General features: G+C 57.1%; 1 protein-coding gene across 1 annotated transcript in view; it reads left to right on the top strand.

Moving 5' to 3' along the window:
* ADAMTS2 (ADAM metallopeptidase with thrombospondin type 1 motif 2) overlaps positions 1–20,090 on the top strand; it is a 233,584-nt gene that overhangs the window by 57,145 nt on the left and 156,349 nt on the right. Inside the window, exon 3 of the mRNA XM_033180256.1 lies at positions 9,258–9,411. Coding sequence (XP_033036147.1) covers positions 9,258–9,411 — 154 coding nt within the window. The remainder of the gene's footprint in view (positions 1–9,257; positions 9,412–20,090) is intronic.

Genomic DNA, 20,090 nt, shown 5'->3' with positions numbered 1-20,090 from the left:
GGACCGTCCTGGGTCCCCAGGCCCTTAGTTCCTGGAGTGTGGCCTTGCAGGCTTTGGTTGCTCTCCAGGTTGAGTCCCCTGGGGAATCTGGTATGGAAGCACATGTTGGCAACTCCCAGACATGTGCCCCTGCCACCCCAGCCCCCAGAGCATACAGACCCACCGTGCTGGCTCTGTCTCTGGGGGTGCTGGTGCTGAGGCGTGCTGGGCTCCCGGGGCTGGTCGGGGGACCGGAGGGGCAGTGTGTATAGGCCTCCAAGGAGGCAGGGAGGCTGGCAGGGAACAGCTGTGCAAAGGTGTTAGGTTCCAGTTGGTGTGGGCTGCCCTAGGGCCAGGTGCCAGCCCAGGGAAGGGCCTGTCGACAGGGTAGTTTTTTTTTTTTCCCTGAGACAGTGTCTCACTCTGTAGCCCAAGCTGGAGTGAAGCGGTGCCATCTCAGCTCACTGCAACTTCCACCTTCCGGGCTCAAGCGATTCTCGTGCCTCAGCCTCCCCGAGTAGCTGGGATTACAGGCACATGCCACCATGCCCCGCTCATTTTTTCTATTTTGGTAGAGACGAGGTTTCACCATGTTGTCCACGGTGGTTTCAAACTCCTGACCTCAGGTGATCTGCCTGCCTCGGCCTCCCAACGTGCCGGGATTACAGGTGTGAGCCACCGCGCCCGGCCTGTTGACAGGATCTTGAATGCGGATGTTGGACCTTATTCCACGAGCTCTCCTCCACCACATGCCTCAAGGCCACAATCTGCTGTGGTCCAGCTGGTGAGACATGGAAGCTCAGAAAGAAAAATCTCGCTTTTTGATAGCTTGGCAAATGTTCCTGCAGCACGAGTCATTTTTCTTCTTTAGTCGAGAGCGCCCTGTTATTTATGTGAATGTTAATTTGTGACTGGGGACATTCCCCGACGTGGTCTTCATGCTGAACAAGATCTGGGAAATGTCAGCCAGAGCATCTGGCAGGGACGAGTGTCAGTTCTCGTGATAAATAGGCAGGCCTGTTGCAGTCCCAGGGTCTGGGTCTGACCCACTGACCTCTGTGTCCTAGCTGGCTCTGGCTGGCCAGCTCTGTTTCCTGGAGGCTACCCCGGCACTGGTGTGTGCAGGAGCCATGGAGATGGGGGAGCTGGCTGCAGAGGGCTGAGTGTGGGACATTCTGGACAGGCCAGGTCCCGAGGGAGCCTCTCAAGCATTGCTTGATTTAGCAGAAGGCCGCCTGGCTGGCCCCTGCGCTGGCCCCATGAGGCATTCTTGTCAACATCTTGTTTATTCCATTTTTCCCCTTATCTTTCTCTCTTTGCCCTCCCCCTTTCCCTCTCTACTATCTTCACATGAATTGCCTGTTTTGCTCTATGCCCTTTGTAAAAATGTAGAACAAACAAACAAAAAATACAGAAAATACTAATAAAAAGTGAAACTCACCCCCGATCGTTACACTGCTGACCCTTTGTACGCGTTTCCTCACAACTGTCATGCCACGATCGTGATGATGGCAGTGGTGCTGCCGGTTGGCTGATTTACCAGGTGCTGTGGCCAGTGCTCTCCACACAGTATCTCGCTCAGCCCTCACATCAGCCGTGGAAGCTCTGTTGTTATCCCCAATCAACCCGGCAGACACTGGCCACAGGGAGGCCCCTCAGCTAGCCAGAGGTGAAGTAAGCATTGGAATTGAGGCAGAGTGACGCAGAGGCCACATGCTTAATTGTTAGGCCGTGCTGACGTTGGGCCCAGAGACATACATGATTTTACATAAGGAGACGATGCTGGAGCTGGGCTTGCCTTCTTCGGTCACCAGTATGTCAGGGGTGTGTCCGTTCCTTAAGTGGTCATAAATCTGTGAAACACTTTTAGCCTAGCAAAAATCTGTAAATTTTGTAAAATTATTTTGCAGGGCACAGAGTGTTTTTGAAATAATCTGACTGGCTGGGAGTGGTGGTTCACACCTGTAATCCCAGCACTTTGGGAGGCTGACGGGGGAGGATCACCTGAGGTGGGTGGATCACCTGAGGTCAAGGGTTCGAGACCAGCCTGGCCAACATGGTGAAATCTCGTCTCTACTAAAAATGCAAAAATTAGCCGGGCATGGTGGGGTGCACCTGTAATCCCAGCTAGTTGGGAGGTTGAGGCAGGGGTATCACTTGAATCCAGGAGGCAGAGGTCACAGTGAGCTGAGCTCATGCCACTGCACTCCAGTGTGGGCGACAGAGCAAGACACTGTCTCCAAAATAATAATAATAATAATAATAATAATCTGATCATTTATTTTTTGTTTGTTTGTTTGCTTGTTTGGGACAGAGTCCCACTCTGTGGCCCAGACTGGAGTGCAGCGATATAACCTTGGCTCACTGAAACCTCTGCCTCCTGGGTTCAAGCAGTTCTCCTGCCTCAGTCTCCCGAGCAGCTGGGACCACAGGCGCACACCACCACACCTAGCTAATTTTTGTGTTTTTAGTAGAGACAGAATTTCACTATATTGGCCAGGCTGGTCTCGAACTCCTGGCCTTGTGATCTGCCCGCCTCAGCCTCCCAAAGTGCTGGGATTACAGGCAGGAGCCACGGCGCCTGGTTGGGTTTTGGTTTTTTAAGACAGGATATCTCTCTGTCTCCCAGACTGGAGTGTCCAAAATAATATTAATAATAATAATAATCTGACCATTTATTTATTTATTTATTTTGTTTATTTGTTCAGTTTTAGGTTTTGGTTTTTTTGAGATAGGGTCTCTCTCTGTCTCCCAAGTTGGAGCTCAGTGACATGATCTTGGTTCACTGCAACTCTGCCTCCTGGGTTCAAGTGATTCTCCTGCCTCAGCCTCCTGAGTAGCTGGGATTATAGGTGTGGACCACCACGCCTGGCTCATTTTGCATTTTTAGTAGAGACAGGGTTTCACCATGTTGACCAAGCTGGTCTCAAACTCCTGACTGCCTCAGCCTCCCAGAGCGCTGGGATCACATCATTCCCAGCCTACATTTATTATTATAACATATATTTGTTCTTACTTCTGTCATCTAATTTATGTTTTCTGTTTTTCTGGATTTTTTTTTTTTTTTTTTTTTGCTGTTTTTCCAGTCTGCCATATTTTCTATGTGGTCTATCTTCAGTAATTTGGAAGGTATACATTAGTTTTACTAGTTGTGACTTTTCTAATTTTGAGTAGAATTCTTCAACTTGTATCTATTGACTTTAGAAACTTATCAATAACTGTTGATCCTAACTGAAGATTAGGAAACAAGTGCAATTAAACTGTAATTCCTTTTTTCTTCCTCTACTCTTTGAGTTTTGTGGGCTTGTTTGGCAATTTTTTGCTCACCCCCATTTATTAAAGTTAAATTATGAATGGTTTATATATTACATAGCTTTTTTTCCCCAAGAATATATGCTAAATGTCTTCTTGTAATCCTAATTATCCCTGTAGCATAGGTGCAGAGGGCAATTCCACTAGTTCGACCTGTGAGTTCCCCACCGGCCAGGTGACTCAGTTTTAAAATCAAGTCCAGGCTGCATAAAATGGCAGGTGAGGGGTGCTGGGGAGGGAGACAGAGGAAGACACTGGGGGTACGCTCAGGGACAGAGGGCTGCCAGGACTCCATGGAAGGCCTTGTGTGCCGGGAGATGGCCTTGACTTTTATTTTGTAGAAGTGGGTTTCTGGTTTTCGGTTTGGTTCTTTCTCCTGGAGCTCTCCTTGGTCCTAGTAGAGTTTTAGAGGGATAAACGGCACCTGCCAATGTGTGCAGGGTTTCTTTTTGGGGTGATGAATAAACAGGATAAACAGTAATTCATAGGTTACCTGGTCCAGCTCCTCAGTTTGCAGAAGAGGGAACTGGGGACCTGCAAGGGGACAGGACTGACCATGACCGCACTGGAAACCAGGTCCCCTGGCTCAGCGTCCATTGCTCTCCCTCCCTGCCTCGCCCCCCGCCCTGCCCTTCAAAGTGGAGTCTAGCTTTCCTTAGAGCCTCGCTGGGCATGTGACTGTCGGGGCTCCTTGGTCCTGTCGGAGATTGGCTCTGGCCAGCTTAGGCCAAAAAAGAGACTTTTCTGGAGTAAAGGTCTGTAGGGCTTGAAACTGGGTCCAGGGAAGGGTAGAGCAGTCAGGCAAAGTCATTAGGTTCTGTGGAGCTCAGAGGCATCTCTGTTGTGGTCACTGTTCTCAACAGAACCCTGGAAGGCCCAGCTCCAGCCATAGCTTCAAGACAGAGCCCTGGACAAGGGGTCGCTCTCCAAGAGGAAGGAGGGGAGTGGCTGGCATCTGGCGAGGACTCCATGAAACACAGAGGGGGAGCCAGTGGAGATGTGGGTGAGGACAGCTGTTTCCTAACGCCATGGACAGCTCTGCCTGCTAGCGTTCCTTTTGGAAAAGTGGAAAAGTCAGTATGTGAAATCCTCTGGGATGCTGAACTGTGAAGGAGGCCATGGTGGTGAGGACGGAGTGGCTCAAATCCCACTCAATGATATTTCCCACTCCTGGGAGTGTTGAGTGGCGAGGGGTCCAGCCCCCTTCCCTGAAAGCTCCCAAGGTTGTTAGAGACCTCCCTGGTCTCTAACCTCCCTGGCCGGGTCGGGGTGTCAACCTTTCTGCAAGACCCCAGGCTGGACAGCTGTGGGGTTGGACAGGCCGCCAGCAGGCTCCCAACTGAGTGCTCTTCAGCCTCGTGTGCTCCTGGAGTTTCTTGAATATTTATTGAGTGGGGAGAGGAAACGGATTCTAATTAATAAAAATTGCATGTAAAAACAGATACGTGACACTGGCAGCAGGAAAATCAAAGTCCTGGAAAAAATGCAGCAAAACCTAGCTCACATTTTGTGCTTTGCTCTTCTGTCAATTTTCTTGTGCTTTTTTGACAGATCGTTCCTGGGATGCATATTAAAGTGTTTGAAAATCAGGGGATAAAATGATCTCCACTTCTTTTGTGAAGTGCCCGCCGCTCCGCCAATTTTTCTGGCCGGTGGTCTTGGCTGGTGGTCTTGGGGTGGTCAGCCTTGGTCTCGGGGCAGGTGCCACCATATTCATCAGTCCAGCATGCGTGTGCACATCACACAGTGGTCCACAGAGACGGGCGGGGCTGTGAGGAGCGTGTTGAGCATCTGCGTTTGAGAAAGCCACCGCTTGGAGGCTTCTGGCTGTGTAAGGAAGCCTGAGCCCAGGCCCTGCTTCACAGGGACCCCAGTGTGCTCCTGTGCTCTCCACGGAGTCTCCTGCAAGGATGCCCTTCCAGGAGGCAAGGCCCAGGGCAGCATCAGATGGAGCTAGTGCCGTTGGCTCAGCCGAGAGATTGTCCTCAGGGAGGCAGCCAGGGAGGGGAGCCTGACCCTGCTGGTCAGGGAGACCCCAAACTCTCCTGGGTTGCTCCAGCCAGAGAGTACTGCCCATCCCCAGGCTGAGCCTGGCCTCATCGTTACACTAGGTCCCTCCAGAATAACCCCATGGCCTCAGGCCTGTGGCATGGAGGCTCCCGGCTGCAAGGTCCCCCAGAAGATGGGGCTGCCATAAGGGGCCCTCATGCCCCAGTGTCCTGCCCTAACTGGCTCTATCAGCCCAGTCTGGCCCAGGGGCCTGTCCGGGAGATGCCCTTTCTGCACAGGTGTGGGCTCTGATTCCTGGAACTTGTGTGTCCGCAGGCTGTCTGCCCACCTAGGCCTCAGTTTCCTCATTTGGAAAGCAAGCTGGCTGGCTGAAGTCACTTGGGTGGAGGCGTGGCCTGGTTCTCAGCGTCTGCCAGGCTGGATGTGCTCCTGTGTGAGTGTGCACGGGAAAGGGCAACCGGCCTCGTGTACAGGCGAGTCACTGGACACTTGGGGAGCTTGACACCTTGCCTGAGGTCACCTGGCCAGATAGAAAGGGTGCCAGGAACTCAGAACTTCACACTCCAGGACAGTTTGTCCGCTGCCACTCCCCAGGGTTAATTCCTGCACTTCATCGAATGAGTTTCAGTAATAAGATGGATTTGAGGCACCAGCCTCCCCCGCACCACACACTGGGACCGTCAGTGCTGGACCCTCCCAAATCCTGCACTGGTAAACACGCTGCGCCCGTGCCAGTGGACAGGGACGGCTGTGGTCTCCCTGCCTGCCTGCTCGGTGCCTCCCTTGGGGGTCGCGGCCTCTGGCTTTGGGGTCATCGGTTCGCTCATCCCACAGGCATCTGCTGAGTCTCTACCAGGCCTGGTTGGGCCCTGAGACCCAGGGATGAGTCAGAAGCGTGGGGCCTGCAGGGTTCCCACTGCCCCCTTCCACACTCTTCCCACAGCCCTGATGACCTCCTTCCCCGACCTCGGTCTTGCCCTGGTAACTCTGGTTCCCCCTGCCTCTTCAGCCTCTTCCCCAGAAGCCCAGGATGCCCGAGCCCAGAGTGTCCTGTGCTCCTTGCCCTTCTTCTCATGCCCCTCAGAGAACGGCACCCGCTTTGCTGGCCACCCACTGGGACCCTGAATTAGTTTTCTGCGGCTGCTGTAAGAAAGTACTTAAAACAGCAGGAATTCGTCCTCTCAGTTCTGAGGCCGGAAGTCCGAAGTCAGCATAACCTGACCCAAATCCAGGCGTCGGCAGACTGCACTCCCTCTGGAGGCTCCGGGGGAGGACACTTTCTGGCCTCTGCCAGCTCCTGGGGGCTGCCAGTGTTCCTTGGCTTGAGGTCGCATTGCTCCAGTCGCCAAGGCTGGCATCTGGCACCCTCCCTGTCTGCCCATGGCCTCGTCCTCTGCGCATCTGCCTAGTCCCCCTCTACTCCCCCATAAGGAAGTGGACGAGTGACTGCATTCAGGGCCCAGCCAGCCCCAGAGCCCACCTGATCACACCGGCAGAGTCTCTTTCCACCATGTCCTGCTACCCTCACAGCTGCCAGGGACGGGGGCCTGGGTGACTTTGGGGGCCGTCTTTTTCAGCCAGCCACAGACCTGGAAGCCCACCTGGGTGCTGCCTCCTCCCTCCCATCTCAACCGGATCTACCCTACCACGTCCTGTCCATTCCACTCCTCACCTCCCTCATACCTGCCACTTGTCCCTGTCTCTCATGCTCCCGTCTGGACCATTGCCCCTCTCCCAGGCACCTGCCATGCCTTCTCCCCAGGACCCCAGACCCATTTTTGTTCTTCAGCCCATTCCCCCTGCGGCAGCCACCATGCTTCTGAACAGGAATCAGATCAAGGCTCCCCCCAAAAGCCCCTGGCTGCCTACAACCCTCCCTCACCAGCCCCCTGAGTGACAGGCCACCGGGCACTGTGCCTTCGATGCTCCTGTCCACCCACCTGGTCAGCGGTTCCTACCAGCTGTGCTCCGTCCACCTCCCCAGCCATGGCATGTGCGGTTTCCTCTGTCTGGAGCACTGATTCTCTCTCCAACTCTTTGCCTGGCCAGTGCAAAGGGATTGGGTCGGTTTGGGTAGATGTCACCTCCTGCTGGAGGCATCCTTCATTCGGGAGCCAGGCCTGATGCTGGGCCCTGTGTTCCTCCAGGCCCTGCACTTCCACCAGCCCCTGCCTGGCACATCAGCTTCCCAAGGACCCAGGCTGAGTGCGCCGGCAGGCATCTCCAGCCTCCTTCCCTACTTGAGGGCAGCCGCCCAGCAGGCCCTTGTGGGCACTGACTGCATCTCAGTCTGCAGGGGCTCCCAGCCAGCAACAGGATGGTGCTCACCGAGCACCTCAGGTCAGGCAGAAGGAGGGCAGCCCGTATGCCACTGTGTCCCCTGCCCCAGCCAGGATGATGATGTGGCAGAGGCCATCACCAGGTTACTTCAGGGGTGCGTGGTTTTCGCATATCCAGATGGCAGGTGCCGGGGCTACCCACCGGAGGGCACACTCCTGACTGGACAGGGGACCCCGGCCAGTGCCGGCTAAGCTTTGGAGCATCGATGGGTGCTAGAAATGCCAGCTTTTCTGATTTTCAAGAGAGTCTGGAAATCTGGTCATTTATGTGAACTCTCCTGTTTCTTAAGTTTGAGCAACAAATCCAAGCTTTTAAAATCCCCTGCATGGGTCATAAGCCAGTGATCTGAAGGAAACACTCTGAAGGCTGGACACAGTGTGAGTTTCCAGTGTGAGACTTTGGTTTATGGATAATGGACTAAAAGATAAAAGTGTGGGAACTGGAGTGGTCATGGGATGGGTGGACCTGGTGGTGCCAGAAGGCTGGATGGCAGGGGAGGGCTGGGGAGGGCAGGGGAGGGCAGGCTGGATGGCAGAGGAGGGCACAGGAGGGCAGGGAAGGGCAAGCTGGACAGCAGGGGCAGGCAGGCTGGATGGCAGGGGAGGGCAGGGGAGGTGAGGGGGTTGAGTCAGGCCTCAAAGGGAGAACACAGGTTTACCAGATGGCCGAGTTGGGAGTGGGGTGGTGGGGAATGGGGATTCCTGAGTTGACAGCATGGTGGGTTCAGGGGCTGGGTGGCTCGGCAGGGTGCACACAGCCCAGTGAGGAGCGTGGGGTGTGCAAGCCAGGGTCTGGGAGGGTGGGGCAGGTCAGGAGCCCGAATGCCAGCGTACAGAGCAGCCTGAGTCCCAACGGAAATGCGGGCCCAGCGAGGAGTTTGTAGTAAGGGAGGGCGCTGGCTGGTCTAGCGGGTCAGGGGCATCAGTTCAGCTGCCTGTGGAGTCTGGGCTGGTGGCTGACACAGATAGCGGGAGAGAGTGGGGGGCAGTGGGGACCGGAGCCAGCTGCAGGGGCATGTGTTCTGTCCAAGACCCGCTGTGGTCAGGGCCTGTGTTTTCCAAGGAAAGCTAGGATTCCGTGTTCAAGACATGAAATCTCATCATTCTGAGTGTTAGCTTCAGAGCTTTAAAAATGTTGTTTGGCCCAAATGGAACATGTCTGTGGGCAGATTCCATCCCCGGCTGACTATTTTGACCTTTGTCTTGTACTCTGGGCTCCTGGGAGTGGGGGCAGCTCTTGGCTCTTATTTGATGCACTTTGGTGGGTGCCCTCTGGGGACACGCACAGGCCCACAGCTGCCCTTGAATGTCTCCAGGCATCTCTGGACAGTTATGACTTTATAAACACAGTAACTTTTCTGAAAGCAAAGAGGGTTGGCGTACAGGGGTGGAGATGACCCAGACAGAGCCCCCATTCCTAGACAGGGCGGAGGGCGGGGGGCCTCTGGGGCCACATGTTCATGCCCTCCGGCCAGCCCAGGCTTCAAGCTGAGTACCAGCTGGGGTGCTGGGCAGGGTCCTCAGATGGGAGGTACTCCCTGAGGGGGTCTCCTGACTGTTCCCCTTCCTTGGTCTTTTGTGTGCTGGAAATCTGATCATGTTGTCTTTGTCCTGCAGGCTGGTCTGATCCGGATGGAGGAGGAGGAGTTCTTCATCGAACCCTTGGAGAAGGGGCTGGCAGCGCAGGAGGCTGAGCAAGGCCGCGTGCACGTGGTGTATCGCCGGCCCCCCAAGTCCCCTCCTCTAGTGGGGCCACAGGCCCTGGACACAGGTGAGGCTACTGCAGGTGGGCAGGCTGTGTGGAGAGCCCTCTGAGGCCCTAGTCCCCAGGGGAGCATCCCAGAGACTCAGGCAGCTCTCCGAAGACCAGCTTCGCCGCTGAGGCTGAGCCCCAGTCTCAGTGGCTCAGGAATGGGCCAGCTGCCTGGCAGACGGCAGGGCGTAGCAGGGCTGCTGGGGCTGGGGCCTCTCCTCTGGGTGCACATGGGTGACAAGCAGCCCAGGCACCTCTGCCTTCAGGTCTGGGGCCTCCATGGTGGACGATGAAGGCTGTCCAAGGGCTTATCTTCGGTTGTCTAAGGGCGAGCAAGTGTCGTGGAGTGGGGTGGGGCCCAGACCAGGCCTGAGTCCAGTGCCCGCATCTCTGAGTCTGCGCCTGTGAAGATGCCTCCAGTGCCCCAGACAGCGCCTCCCCTGCCTCTGTGCTGCCACGGTCCCCGGGAGGGTGCCTGTGGTAGGTCCCAGCCCTCGCCTGGCTGCTCAGGAAGAAAGGCCCTGCATGCTCTTTCTGGATCCCTGGAGGCATGTGCCCTACAAAGACTCTGGAGATGCTCCCAGCAGCCTCAGCAGTCTCTGCACAGACTCACGGCTTCTGTCTTTTTCAACTCAGAACCCATGTGTGCCCTGGGCCCAGAAAGCTGAAAGGAGCTGCCGGGTGGCCATGGTGACAGTCCCTGACTGTCGCCTCAGACCTGGCCTCGCTGTGCCAGCCCCCACCTCCCAGCATCTCCCAATCTCTGGTCCTGGATTGTGGTGAAGCTAGGGTCAGTGTCTGATGTGGTTCTACGGGCCCATAGTTCTCAGGGTCCCCTGTGTGGTCGGGGACGCCTGGCCTATGCTTGACTCTTACTGGGAGAGTGGGAAGCTGTGAGCTCAGCCCTCGGCCTCTGGTCAGGACCCCCTGGGTGAAGAGAGCCTGGGGCCCAGGGTCAGGCACACCTGCCTGTTCACAGCGAATGCTCCAGGGACCTGGGCTGGGCAGCCCCTGTGCTGTGATTTACTAAGGTACTCCTGTCACTCCATAGCATCCCTGCCTCATTTACTGTAGGTGTCTCTGACTTCCTAGCTTGACAGATAAATTGAGTACAGCCTGGCAGGGCACAATTCTAATTTCATGAAACGGCATCAGATACCTTTGCAAAGGAATGGCTCCGTCAGGAAGCCCACTGTGCTCTGGAGACGTCAGTGTAACCGGTGGCCCCTGTTCCTTGGGGCCAAGTCAGCGTCTCCTGTGCTGCAGACAACCAGGCCACTGGGCACTGCCCACCCAGCCTTCTCCAGCTGCGGTCTCAGCCTCAACTGCTTATTCCCCGCCTTGGACTATTTTGCAGGGAAGGAAGGAGGAGTAATCCAGGAGGGCAAGCGTGAAATGGGGCTGGGCCTCAGTTTCGCTCCTGGCTAGCTAGCTGCCTTGGGGCAAGCCCAGTGGCATTAGCAACCCCTGTGTTCCCGAGAGCTCCGGGGCTGGTCACTTGGTGCTGTGGGCTTGGTGCTTCTGGCTGGCCTCTCCTGGAAGACTCAGGGGGGTTCTGGGGGCCTCTGCTCAGGCGAGGTGAGCTGGCCGTGTGCCCTTGGCCATGTCTCTGATCCCAAATTCCATATGGTGCTTGTCTTCCTGAACATGGCAGCCCTTCCCCCACAGCCTGGCCGGCCTTGCCTTATTTTCTGGGCTTCTGCTGGTGTTTGGCATCTTCTACTGAATCCTCCCTCCAACCCCACCCCCAATCCACATATCTTTAATGAGAACTTGAAATTCAGAACACAGAAAAGGAATTTCAAACTCCGAATAAGCCCAGAAACCATTGGCCTTAGAAGACGCTGGGTGAGGCCGGCTGCCAGGTCAGGGGTGAGGCTGGGATGGAAGATGGGGGTTTGGTAACGGGCTGTTGGGGAGGACGCGAGCCTGTCCAGCCTGAGATCTAGGCCTCGGGCCCAGGCTGCAAACCCAGGGTCTTCAGCTGAAAGCCCAAGCTATGGGTGTGGGCGTGGGCCTGGGGCTATAGGTCCGGATCCCAGGCCTTGGGGCTGGGGCCAAGTCCCCTTTGCTTGATGTTCCTGTCTGGTGTCTGCAGGACCCTGTGTGAGGGGATCGGGCCTTCAGGGAGCTAGCCCCCACTCCATGCACCTAATTGTTAATTGTTCCCACACAGCCCTGGGCTGAGGTCGACACATTGGCTGGAAGGGCGGAGCTGGGTGGAGGGCCCACGGTGACCTCAGGCGTCCAGCTTTCCATCTGCCTGGGCCTTTGAGTGGCAACGGGGAGGTGCATAGAAGCTGTGTGTTGTGGTACAGTGAGGGGTGCAGCCTGCCTGGCACATAGCTCCAGGACCTGGGTGCAGGGGTGTATGTGTGTGTGTGTGTGTGTGTGTAGGGGACCCTTTCTTCTAGTGAATTCTGAGGGAACCCTGATAGATCTGTGTGGCCCTGGTGGAAGCTGGCAGGAGGTGCTGGCTGGCAGTTTCTTCCTGCCTCCCGAAAAGCAACGTCTGGAAGTGGGTGTGAAGCACCCTGCTATTTATGTTCTGCCGGGGAAGGTGACACACCTGCCCTGGGTATCCCAATGGGGGGTGGGCATCAGTCTGGGTGGCGGGATCTCCCTGCAGGGTCAGGGGTGCCTCCTTTTCAGGGTTGCTGAGACGGGTGTCCTGTTTTCCCCGAGAAGCCCACAGGCTGACCAGGGTGATCTCAGGGGCTCATGGAGCCTCAGGAAATCATTTGCACTAAGAGTCTGTGTCATCCAAGATCAGTTGCTGGGTTGCAGATGGCCTGGGGAAACGGATGGAAAATGACGGTTTTAACGCGTTTCACAGACTCAGGCCGGGGATGAGCGTGTGCGCTGGGCAGCTTAGGTAACACCCGGGAAAGAGTGTTAGGAGGGCCAAGGGGGAGGGAGGGAGCGGGCAGGGTCCTTTTCTCTCCTCCCTGGCCATGCTGGCCTTGGCAGAAGGGTCCTGCTCAGTGCTGCTGGCCTGGGAACCTGGCCAGGACCAGAGGCAGAGCTCTGAGGCTGGGTGACCTTTTGGGAAGAGGTGGTTGAGGTGCCCCCCTCCCCCCTGCCAGGCATTCTGACAGGCATCTCGAATCCCTGTTCTCTGCCCTTCCCAAGGCCAGCTCTGTGCCCAGGGACACTGTACTGGGGTTCAGGGACAGGGCGCCCTGTGGCATTGTCCTCTCTGGTGTGTGTGTGTCTCATCCTGTGTAGGACTGTTGAGGAGGGAGCCCCAGGGAGCTTGAAACAATAGAAATGTTGATATGGTTTGTCTCTGTGCCTCCACCTGAATCTCATCTTGTAGCTCCCATAATTCCCCTGTGTTGTGGGAGGGACCCAGTGAGAGATGATTGACTCATGGGGGCGGGTCTTTGCCATGCCGTTCTCGTGATAGTGAATGGGTCTCATGAGATCTGATGGTTTGAAAAACGGGAGTTTCCCTGCACAAGCTCTCTCTCTGTCTCTCTCCTGCTACCGTGTGAGACGTGCCTTTCACCTTCTGCCGTGATTGGGAGGGCCTCCCAGCCACGTGGAACTGAACGTCCAATAAATCTTCTTTTGTAAGTTGCCCAGTCTCGGGTGTGTCTTTATCAGCATCGTGAAAACGGACTAATACCCACGTATTCTCTCACAGCTCTGTGGGCCAGGAGTCTGAAATGAATCTCACTGAGCCAAGATCAAGGGTGGACAGGGCTATGCTCCCTCCAGACGCCCCAGGGAAGAATGTGTTTCTGGCTCGTCCCAGCTCCTGGGGGCTGCCAGCCTCCCTTGCCTTGTGGCTGCATCATGCCAATCTTTATCCCTGGGTCATATCGCCCCCTCCTCTTCTGAAAGTGTCCCTGTGCCTCCCTCTTGCAAGGATGCCTTGATTGCATTTAGGACTCACCCCAGTAATCCAGGACAGTCTTCTCATCTCAAGAGCCTTCCCGTAAGCACATCTGCAAAGCCCTTTCTTCCCATAGAAGGTACCCATCTCAGGTTGCAGGGATCCGGACCCAGCATCTTCGGGGGCACCGTGCAGCCAGCTACAGGATGTGAATGGCCCTTGCGTACAAGGCTGGCCACGCAGTGCACAGCACACCTGGGAGGCGCCTGTCTGGGTCATGTGGAGGATCAGCACTGTAGGCTTCACTTACTCCTTCCCAGGGCATATAGCCCAGAGGCACAGCCCAGGCAGGCCCTGGTCCTGCTGCCTCCCTCACTGGACCCTCCACCCGGTGGTGCGGGAGCTCTTCCCTGCATGCCTGAGTGCCAGTCTCAGCCTGGCAGTCCTCCCCCATCCCCTGCATTAAGGGACCTGGAGAGGCTGACTCCAAGACCACGTGCACAGAGAAGCCAATGCTGCTGTTGACACTGAGGGCCTCTCTAGCTTCCCAGAGACTGACCTTGGGATTCCGCGAAGGTTGCCACACAGTGAGAAAGACCCCGAGTCATGTGTTGGGCATGTGGTCTCTGTTTCAGACAGTGCCATTTGCAGAATGTCAAGACAAGAGCTGCAAACTCAGAGGCCGGCAGGGCTTGGCAGGCAATGCCAACACGGACAGCAGTGGAGGAAAAACAGATAATTGCACCCCCCTTGGCCTGGCTTTCATTTCTCTCCTTTTGATAGAAACATGGACGACCAAGAATACATCTCCACTAAAGAGAAACAGCAGCAGGAATGCAGCTGCCTGTGGTGTCCAGCCCTGGCCTTGCCATGGGCACAGGGCATCTGGGAGACCCTGCAAGGAGCGACAGACCCTCCTCAACTCCCTTGACCTCAATCTGGTAGAAGTGTGGGTCTGGTGCAGCTGAACATCCTATCAAGAGAATCCAGACATCAGAATTTTTATGTGAACCTTCCTGATGTTAAAATGTGTCTTCAAATTTCTGGAATGAGAGGATGAACTGAGAGGGCTCCAGGAATCCAGCCGAGGCACTGAGCTCAGTGAGTTGGCAAGAGCTGGCTTGGCAGGGCCCAGGCCGACCCTGGTACAAGAGACAGCCCCTATCACCAAGTGAGAGGACCAGGCCTCGGGGGTCTGGGGAGTCACTCAGGAAGTGCCTGGTTGGAGACACAGAGACAGGTCCGGGCACAAGGACGCTGGCCAGGTCCAGGGCTCAGCCAGCAAATCCAGCCAAAGCCCTCTTTCCACAGAAGCCTCCACATCAGCTCTCTGCCTCCAGCCCCGGGCCCTGCACACCCAGTGGGAGCTCTCATGCCTGGGGTCCCCTCCCGTGCTCACTATATGGATCGAACAAAACACAGTTCCCCATTGGCTGTCTGTGATGCAGAGGTAGAAGCATCCTCTGCCCTCCTCTGTGGGCTGCTCTCCTGGGGCTCCCCCGGGTCTGGCCTTGGGACAGAGGAGGGGCAGGTGCTTCCCATCCTGGGGAACTGCTACCAGGCTGCCGTGCATAAACCCCGCTGGGCTGAAGGAAGAGAAGTCAGACAGCAATGTGCCGGTGACCTTGGCTGCCTCCACTCCAGACGCCGCTGGTGCCAAGCCTCTGCCTGCTGCTGTCAGGCTGCAGCGTCCTCCCTGACGGGCAGAGGAGGCACACCACCACGGGAGCCTCTCAGCCTCGCTGCACCAAGGAAAGCCCGCCAGGAAATAGAGGACAAGCGCCGGCACAGGGCAGCTCCTCCATGTGGCTGAGCGTGGCTGCCACCTGCAGCCCACAGCCAGCCCTTCCCCACCAGGCCAGGAAGAGCCCCCTCCTGACCCACAGTCTCCACCCTGTGACTTTGCCTTGAGTTGGGTAGGAGTTTTCCAGGCTGCAGGGGATCCTGGGGGAAGAGTGGGCAGGGGAGGGGACCTCAGGTATGACAGCTGCCCCTGGGTGTGCAGGGCCCAGGACTGGAGGCAGGGAGCTGATGGGGCAGCCTTTGTGGAAGCTGCAGCCTTGAATGACCCAAGGTGGTGATGGTGCCCTCCAGTCTCAAAAGAGTTGAGTGTTTCAGCAAGCTTGTGCTGGTTGCAGTGTGGGGGAGGCTGGAGGCAGGGAGGCTGTGGGGGAGGCTGGAGCAATGGCATAGGAGAGAGAGAGGAGCTCTGTTCTCTCAGGCCACAGGACCGGGGAGCAGGCGAGACTCATCTACTCAGTGTCAAGCAAATAGCCAGCCCCACTGACACAGCAGATGTGAGGCTAGGCCTGGTGGCAGTTGGGGGGCCCAGGATAGGGCAGGACGGCTGTTGCTTTGTTGGGGGCTGCAAGTTTGCCGAATGCCGGGTCAGAGAGCCCTTCAGCCCCGTAGCTGTTGACGTCCATCTCAGCTTCCTGTGGCTACTGTATTAACTTACCCACACCTTAATGGCTTAAAACAGTATACATGTATTCTCTCACAGTTCTGGAGCTCAGAAATCGGAAATAGGCTTTTAGGGGCTAAAATCAAGGTGTTGGCAGAACTGGTTCCTTCTGGAGGCTCCAGGGCAGGATCCATTCCTGGCCTCTCCCAGCTCCTGGAGGCTGCTGGCGTTCCTTGGCTTGTGGCCACATTGCTGCAGTCTCTGCCTCCCTGGTCACATGGCTTCTCCTCTTCTATAGGCAGCTCTCCCTCTTAGAAGGGCACTTGTGACAACATTTCGGGCCCACTGGGACCATCCAGGTTACTCTCCCCATCTCAAGACCCCTAATTTAAACACATTTGCAAAGTCTCTTCTGCCATATAAGGTAACGCTCACGAGTTTTAGGGATTAGGACATGGACGTCTCGGGGGGCTCATGATTCAGCTGACATGTCTGAGTGTTGAACCTCGGGTCCTAAGGGAGAATGGAGAGAGGCCTTTGGCTGGATTTGCAGGGTGAGCCCTGGACCTGGCCAGCGTCTTGTGCCCGGACCTGTCTCTGTGTCTCCAGCCAGTCACTTCCTGGGCAACTCCCCGGACCCCTGAGGCCTGGGCCCCTCACGTGGTGATAGGTGCTCTCTCTCATACCCTGGTCAGCCTGGGCCCTGCCAAGCCACTGTTGCCAACTCACTGAGTTCAGCGCCCTAGAGCCCTCTCAGAGCTTCCTCTCTTTCTACCCTGGAGCTGTGCCTGCAGCCCGGGCCCCGGGAAACCCAGGGAGAAGCACGGATTGTGAAACCCGAGGCGGCTCCGGGAGGCGTGCTTCAGGGCTGAGCGCACCCTTGGCAGACACCGTGGCGCTCCTGTCCTCGTGCAGACCGGGCCCTTGGGATGACTGTTGGAGATGCCAGTGTGGTGATGTGGCCCACGCGGAAGGGGTGGGCGGGGGCCGGCGCTGGGAAAGCCGAGGCTGCACATTCTCCGAGGTTGGAGTTGCCTGGGGTCAGCCGGGGAGAGCAGGAGGGGCCAGCTCCCAAGCCTGGCTGGCTTTCCGGCTGGCGTCTGCTGCTCGGAGCGCTGCCCTGTGGGTGCTTCCCACCCCCGGGCTGTGAAGGCAGAAGCGAGGCTTGCACCTGGGCGAGGGCTTGGCCCCCCTTATCCCACAGGGGAGACGTGCCAGGGTGTGCTCCCCCTCCACGGCGTCTGGGCCTGGCACTCCGCCTGACAGCCCCCACGTGCGCAGCTCCTCCCCTGTGCCTCCGACATAAATTTAGTCCCTGAGTCTCAGGCCTGCCCTTCCCCCACCACCTCTCGCCTCCGGATATGGTTTCTGGTTCAGGGGTGGAGCTGACCAGGTGAATGTGGCTGGCAAGGGCCTGGATCTTTGGTGGAGCACTGTGGGCAGGTGACAAGCGTGACCCGGAAGATGGTGGTCTTGGCCCTGGCTTGGCTGCAGCCCCAACTCGAGTGCAGGGACAACTCTGGAAGACCGGCCAGTGGTTCTGAGGAACTGCATTAGGGCTGCTCCCACAGATGCTTCCAGTGTGAGGTGGGTGAGTGGGGTGGACAGTGGGCAGTTTGGTGCAGGGGTCAGTGTGCTCAGCTCCACCGGGCATGCTGTTATGCTGGCTCACTGAGGGGCCCAGGGCAGCTCACTCAGCCCCTCAGGATCTCCGTACCTGGGTGCAGTGGCACAGGGGTTGTTGGAATTACACAGGGCACAGGGCGCCTGCCTGGTGCTCACTGTGACGCTTGCTGAGGCTCTCCGGTCCCCTTTCCCTACTCTGTCTCGTTGTCTTCCACAGACACAGTGAACTGATACTTTCTTTCCTACCCTTGGATCTGTGTTGGGAATGACCTCCAGAGAGCTTTTCTGGTGATGCGCAGGGTAACCACGCCTGGTATGCAGACAGTGCACGGCTCAGGGGCGAAACCGTGATCTGCTCACAGGGGCACCTGGTGTTTGATTAGCAGCTGTGGGCTGGGCACGCCCCCCTTCGGGTCCCCAGCAGGGCAGAGGCAGCCTCCTGGGAGAGAGGCGATGTCTCCAGGGCATCTTTCCACATCTGTGACATCTGTGCCTTGGGTGTAGGAGCCTGCTGGCTGGGGTGAGGTTGGGGCAAGGAGCAGTGGGGCCTGCTTGGGACCCAAGTGAGGCTCCCTTCATGCCCTGGGTGCCCCATGGATGACTGTGGAAGAGACATGGGCACCCTGCATAATGGGAACAAAGGGACTGCATCCCATGGTGGGTCCTCTTGGGGAAAGAGAGGGGGTGGGACGACAGGTGAGAGGTGTTGGGTATCAGCAGAGGCAGCTGGAGGGACATCTGAAGGGGACAGGAAGCACTTCCCCAGCCTGGCTCAGAAACTGCATTTGGGTCCGAGGTCCAAACTCTGCCAGTTTGTGCCAGACGGAGGCCTCTGACCACAGGCCCCACCTCCTCTCAGAATTCTCTGCAGGTTGGCAGACACTTCAGCCAGCTCCAAGCCTGAAATCTTTTCTATAAAAATTTCCAATTTTCTTTGACCCGTTTCTCTTTGAAATTAATCCTCGGCAGCGCTGCGCTCTGGGCCCTGAAGGAGCTCTGAGCGGGGAAAAGGTCGCACAGTCAGATGGACGTGCTGGCGTCTGGCTTCTCTCTGTCCTGATCTCTGGCTTCATTTTCCTCTCCTTCTGTCTCACCCTCTTTCACGTGCCTGTGCACACACATTTGGGGCACAGGCTGGATTCTTCCGCTGGGATGTCTCTCTCAGAGCTCTTGACGTGGTCCCTTTGGCCGGGGCTTGCCCTGAGCTGTGGGCTGCACCATGGGCAAAGCTGGTAGAGAACCCGGCCAGGAGCGCACTGGCGCCTCCCACGGCTCCCATCCCAACCTGTCAGGATGGTGGTGCACACCCAGAGAGAGCTTACAGGACAGGGCAGGAGGTGACCTGGGTGCTGCGCCTGCATGGAGAGGTGGCTGGTGCTGGTCTGGTTGGGAAAAGGCTGGGCACCTGAGTGCCATGTGGGTTCAGTAATGCTCATTATTACTATAATGCTGCTCCCCAAATCACAGAAGGAATGATAGCATTAGCAGCTCTACTGCTTAGGGGGAGACCGAGACTCAGAGAGGGCACCTTGCCTGCTACCACTAGTGTGTTCTCCTTCATTCACTTGTCACGTTCTTGCTATGTGTCCGCCGTGTGTCTGAGGCAGGACTGGGTGCTGGGGCTGTAGCAGCGGAGGAACCTGACTGAGTCCCTGATCTCTGGGCTCATAGCCCAGCAGGGGAGACCCGGTGAGCAGATGCTTGCAGACAGTGGGGAATCCTGTGAACAAACTAAAATGGGGTGAAAGGGCAGCGTGAGAAGGCAGGCAATGGAGGGAGGTGCCCCAGGTTGGTGGTGATGGGAAAGCCCAGCCCTGGGAAGGGTGTTCCAGGCAGAGGGAACAGCACACGCAGGGGCCCTGAGGCTGGAGTTACGGCAGCGTGACCAAGGGGCAGAAAGCAGAGTGAGTACCTGGATCCGAGTGGGAGGCGTGCGGGGCCGGGAGGGATGGGCAGCACTCATGGCTTTGAAGGGACTGCCACGGTGTGGGGTGGGAATTCATTCTGTGTGTGGTGGGAGGCCTTTGGAGGGTTTTTGGTGGAGGGGGTGGAAGCAGGGAGGAATCCCAGTGACCGATTGCGGTGCCCATGCCGGTGGGGTGGAGCCAGTGAGTTCAGGAGGAGTTTGAGGTGGAGCTTCCAGGACATGGTGTGAAGGAAGGAATCAAGGACATGTCCTGCCCTGAAAGGTGACATGGCTAGGAGGCTGGCCGGGCAGTTGCTGGTGGGGGTGGCAGGTCAGGTGGCCTGGGCCAAGTGCAGGAACCAGAATTGGTACCCATCACTCTGACTGCACAGCTGCCCGCGTCTACTGCTCTGCACTGCCCTGGCCCAGAGGGAGGTGTTTTCCCAGGAAAGAAGGTGCCAAGGCCAAGACCCATGTGCTCCCAGACTCGGGGGCGGGAGCAGGAGCCCCCGATGCAGCCCCACAGGCAGCCAGGCCCCGGGATGAACTGCCACCTTCTCTTGCTCCAGGAAGCAGAGGTTCTGCTCTGTGGGACAGGCTCTCAGGGACAGTGTGAGGTTTGGGGTCCCATGGGTGCGCATGCATCCTTGTTTCTCTAGCAGGACAGGTCTTGCTTCCCCTTGCCTGCCACTGTGGGGAGGGACCCCAGACTGGCCAGGATGAATGGATGCAGGAACTGTGGCCTGCACGTACTTACGAGTGTGCAGGGCAGGGTGTGTGGCTGTCTTTAGGGCCTTTGCAGGCAGAGCCTTCCTGTCCACCCCAAGAGGCCGCAGGCAGCGCTACCAGCTGTTCCCCATACAAAAGCTGTCCAAGACAGCTGGAAAGCTCCTGCCCCTGGTGCAAACTCTTGAAACTCA

Source organism: Trachypithecus francoisi, unplaced genomic scaffold (assembly GCF_009764315.1).
Source record: "Trachypithecus francoisi isolate TF-2019V2 unplaced genomic scaffold, Tfra_2.0 Lachesis_group2, whole genome shotgun sequence".
Lineage (NCBI taxonomy): Eukaryota > Metazoa > Chordata > Mammalia > Primates > Cercopithecidae > Trachypithecus > Trachypithecus francoisi.
This window is presented reverse-complemented; position numbering and strand designations above follow the sequence as displayed.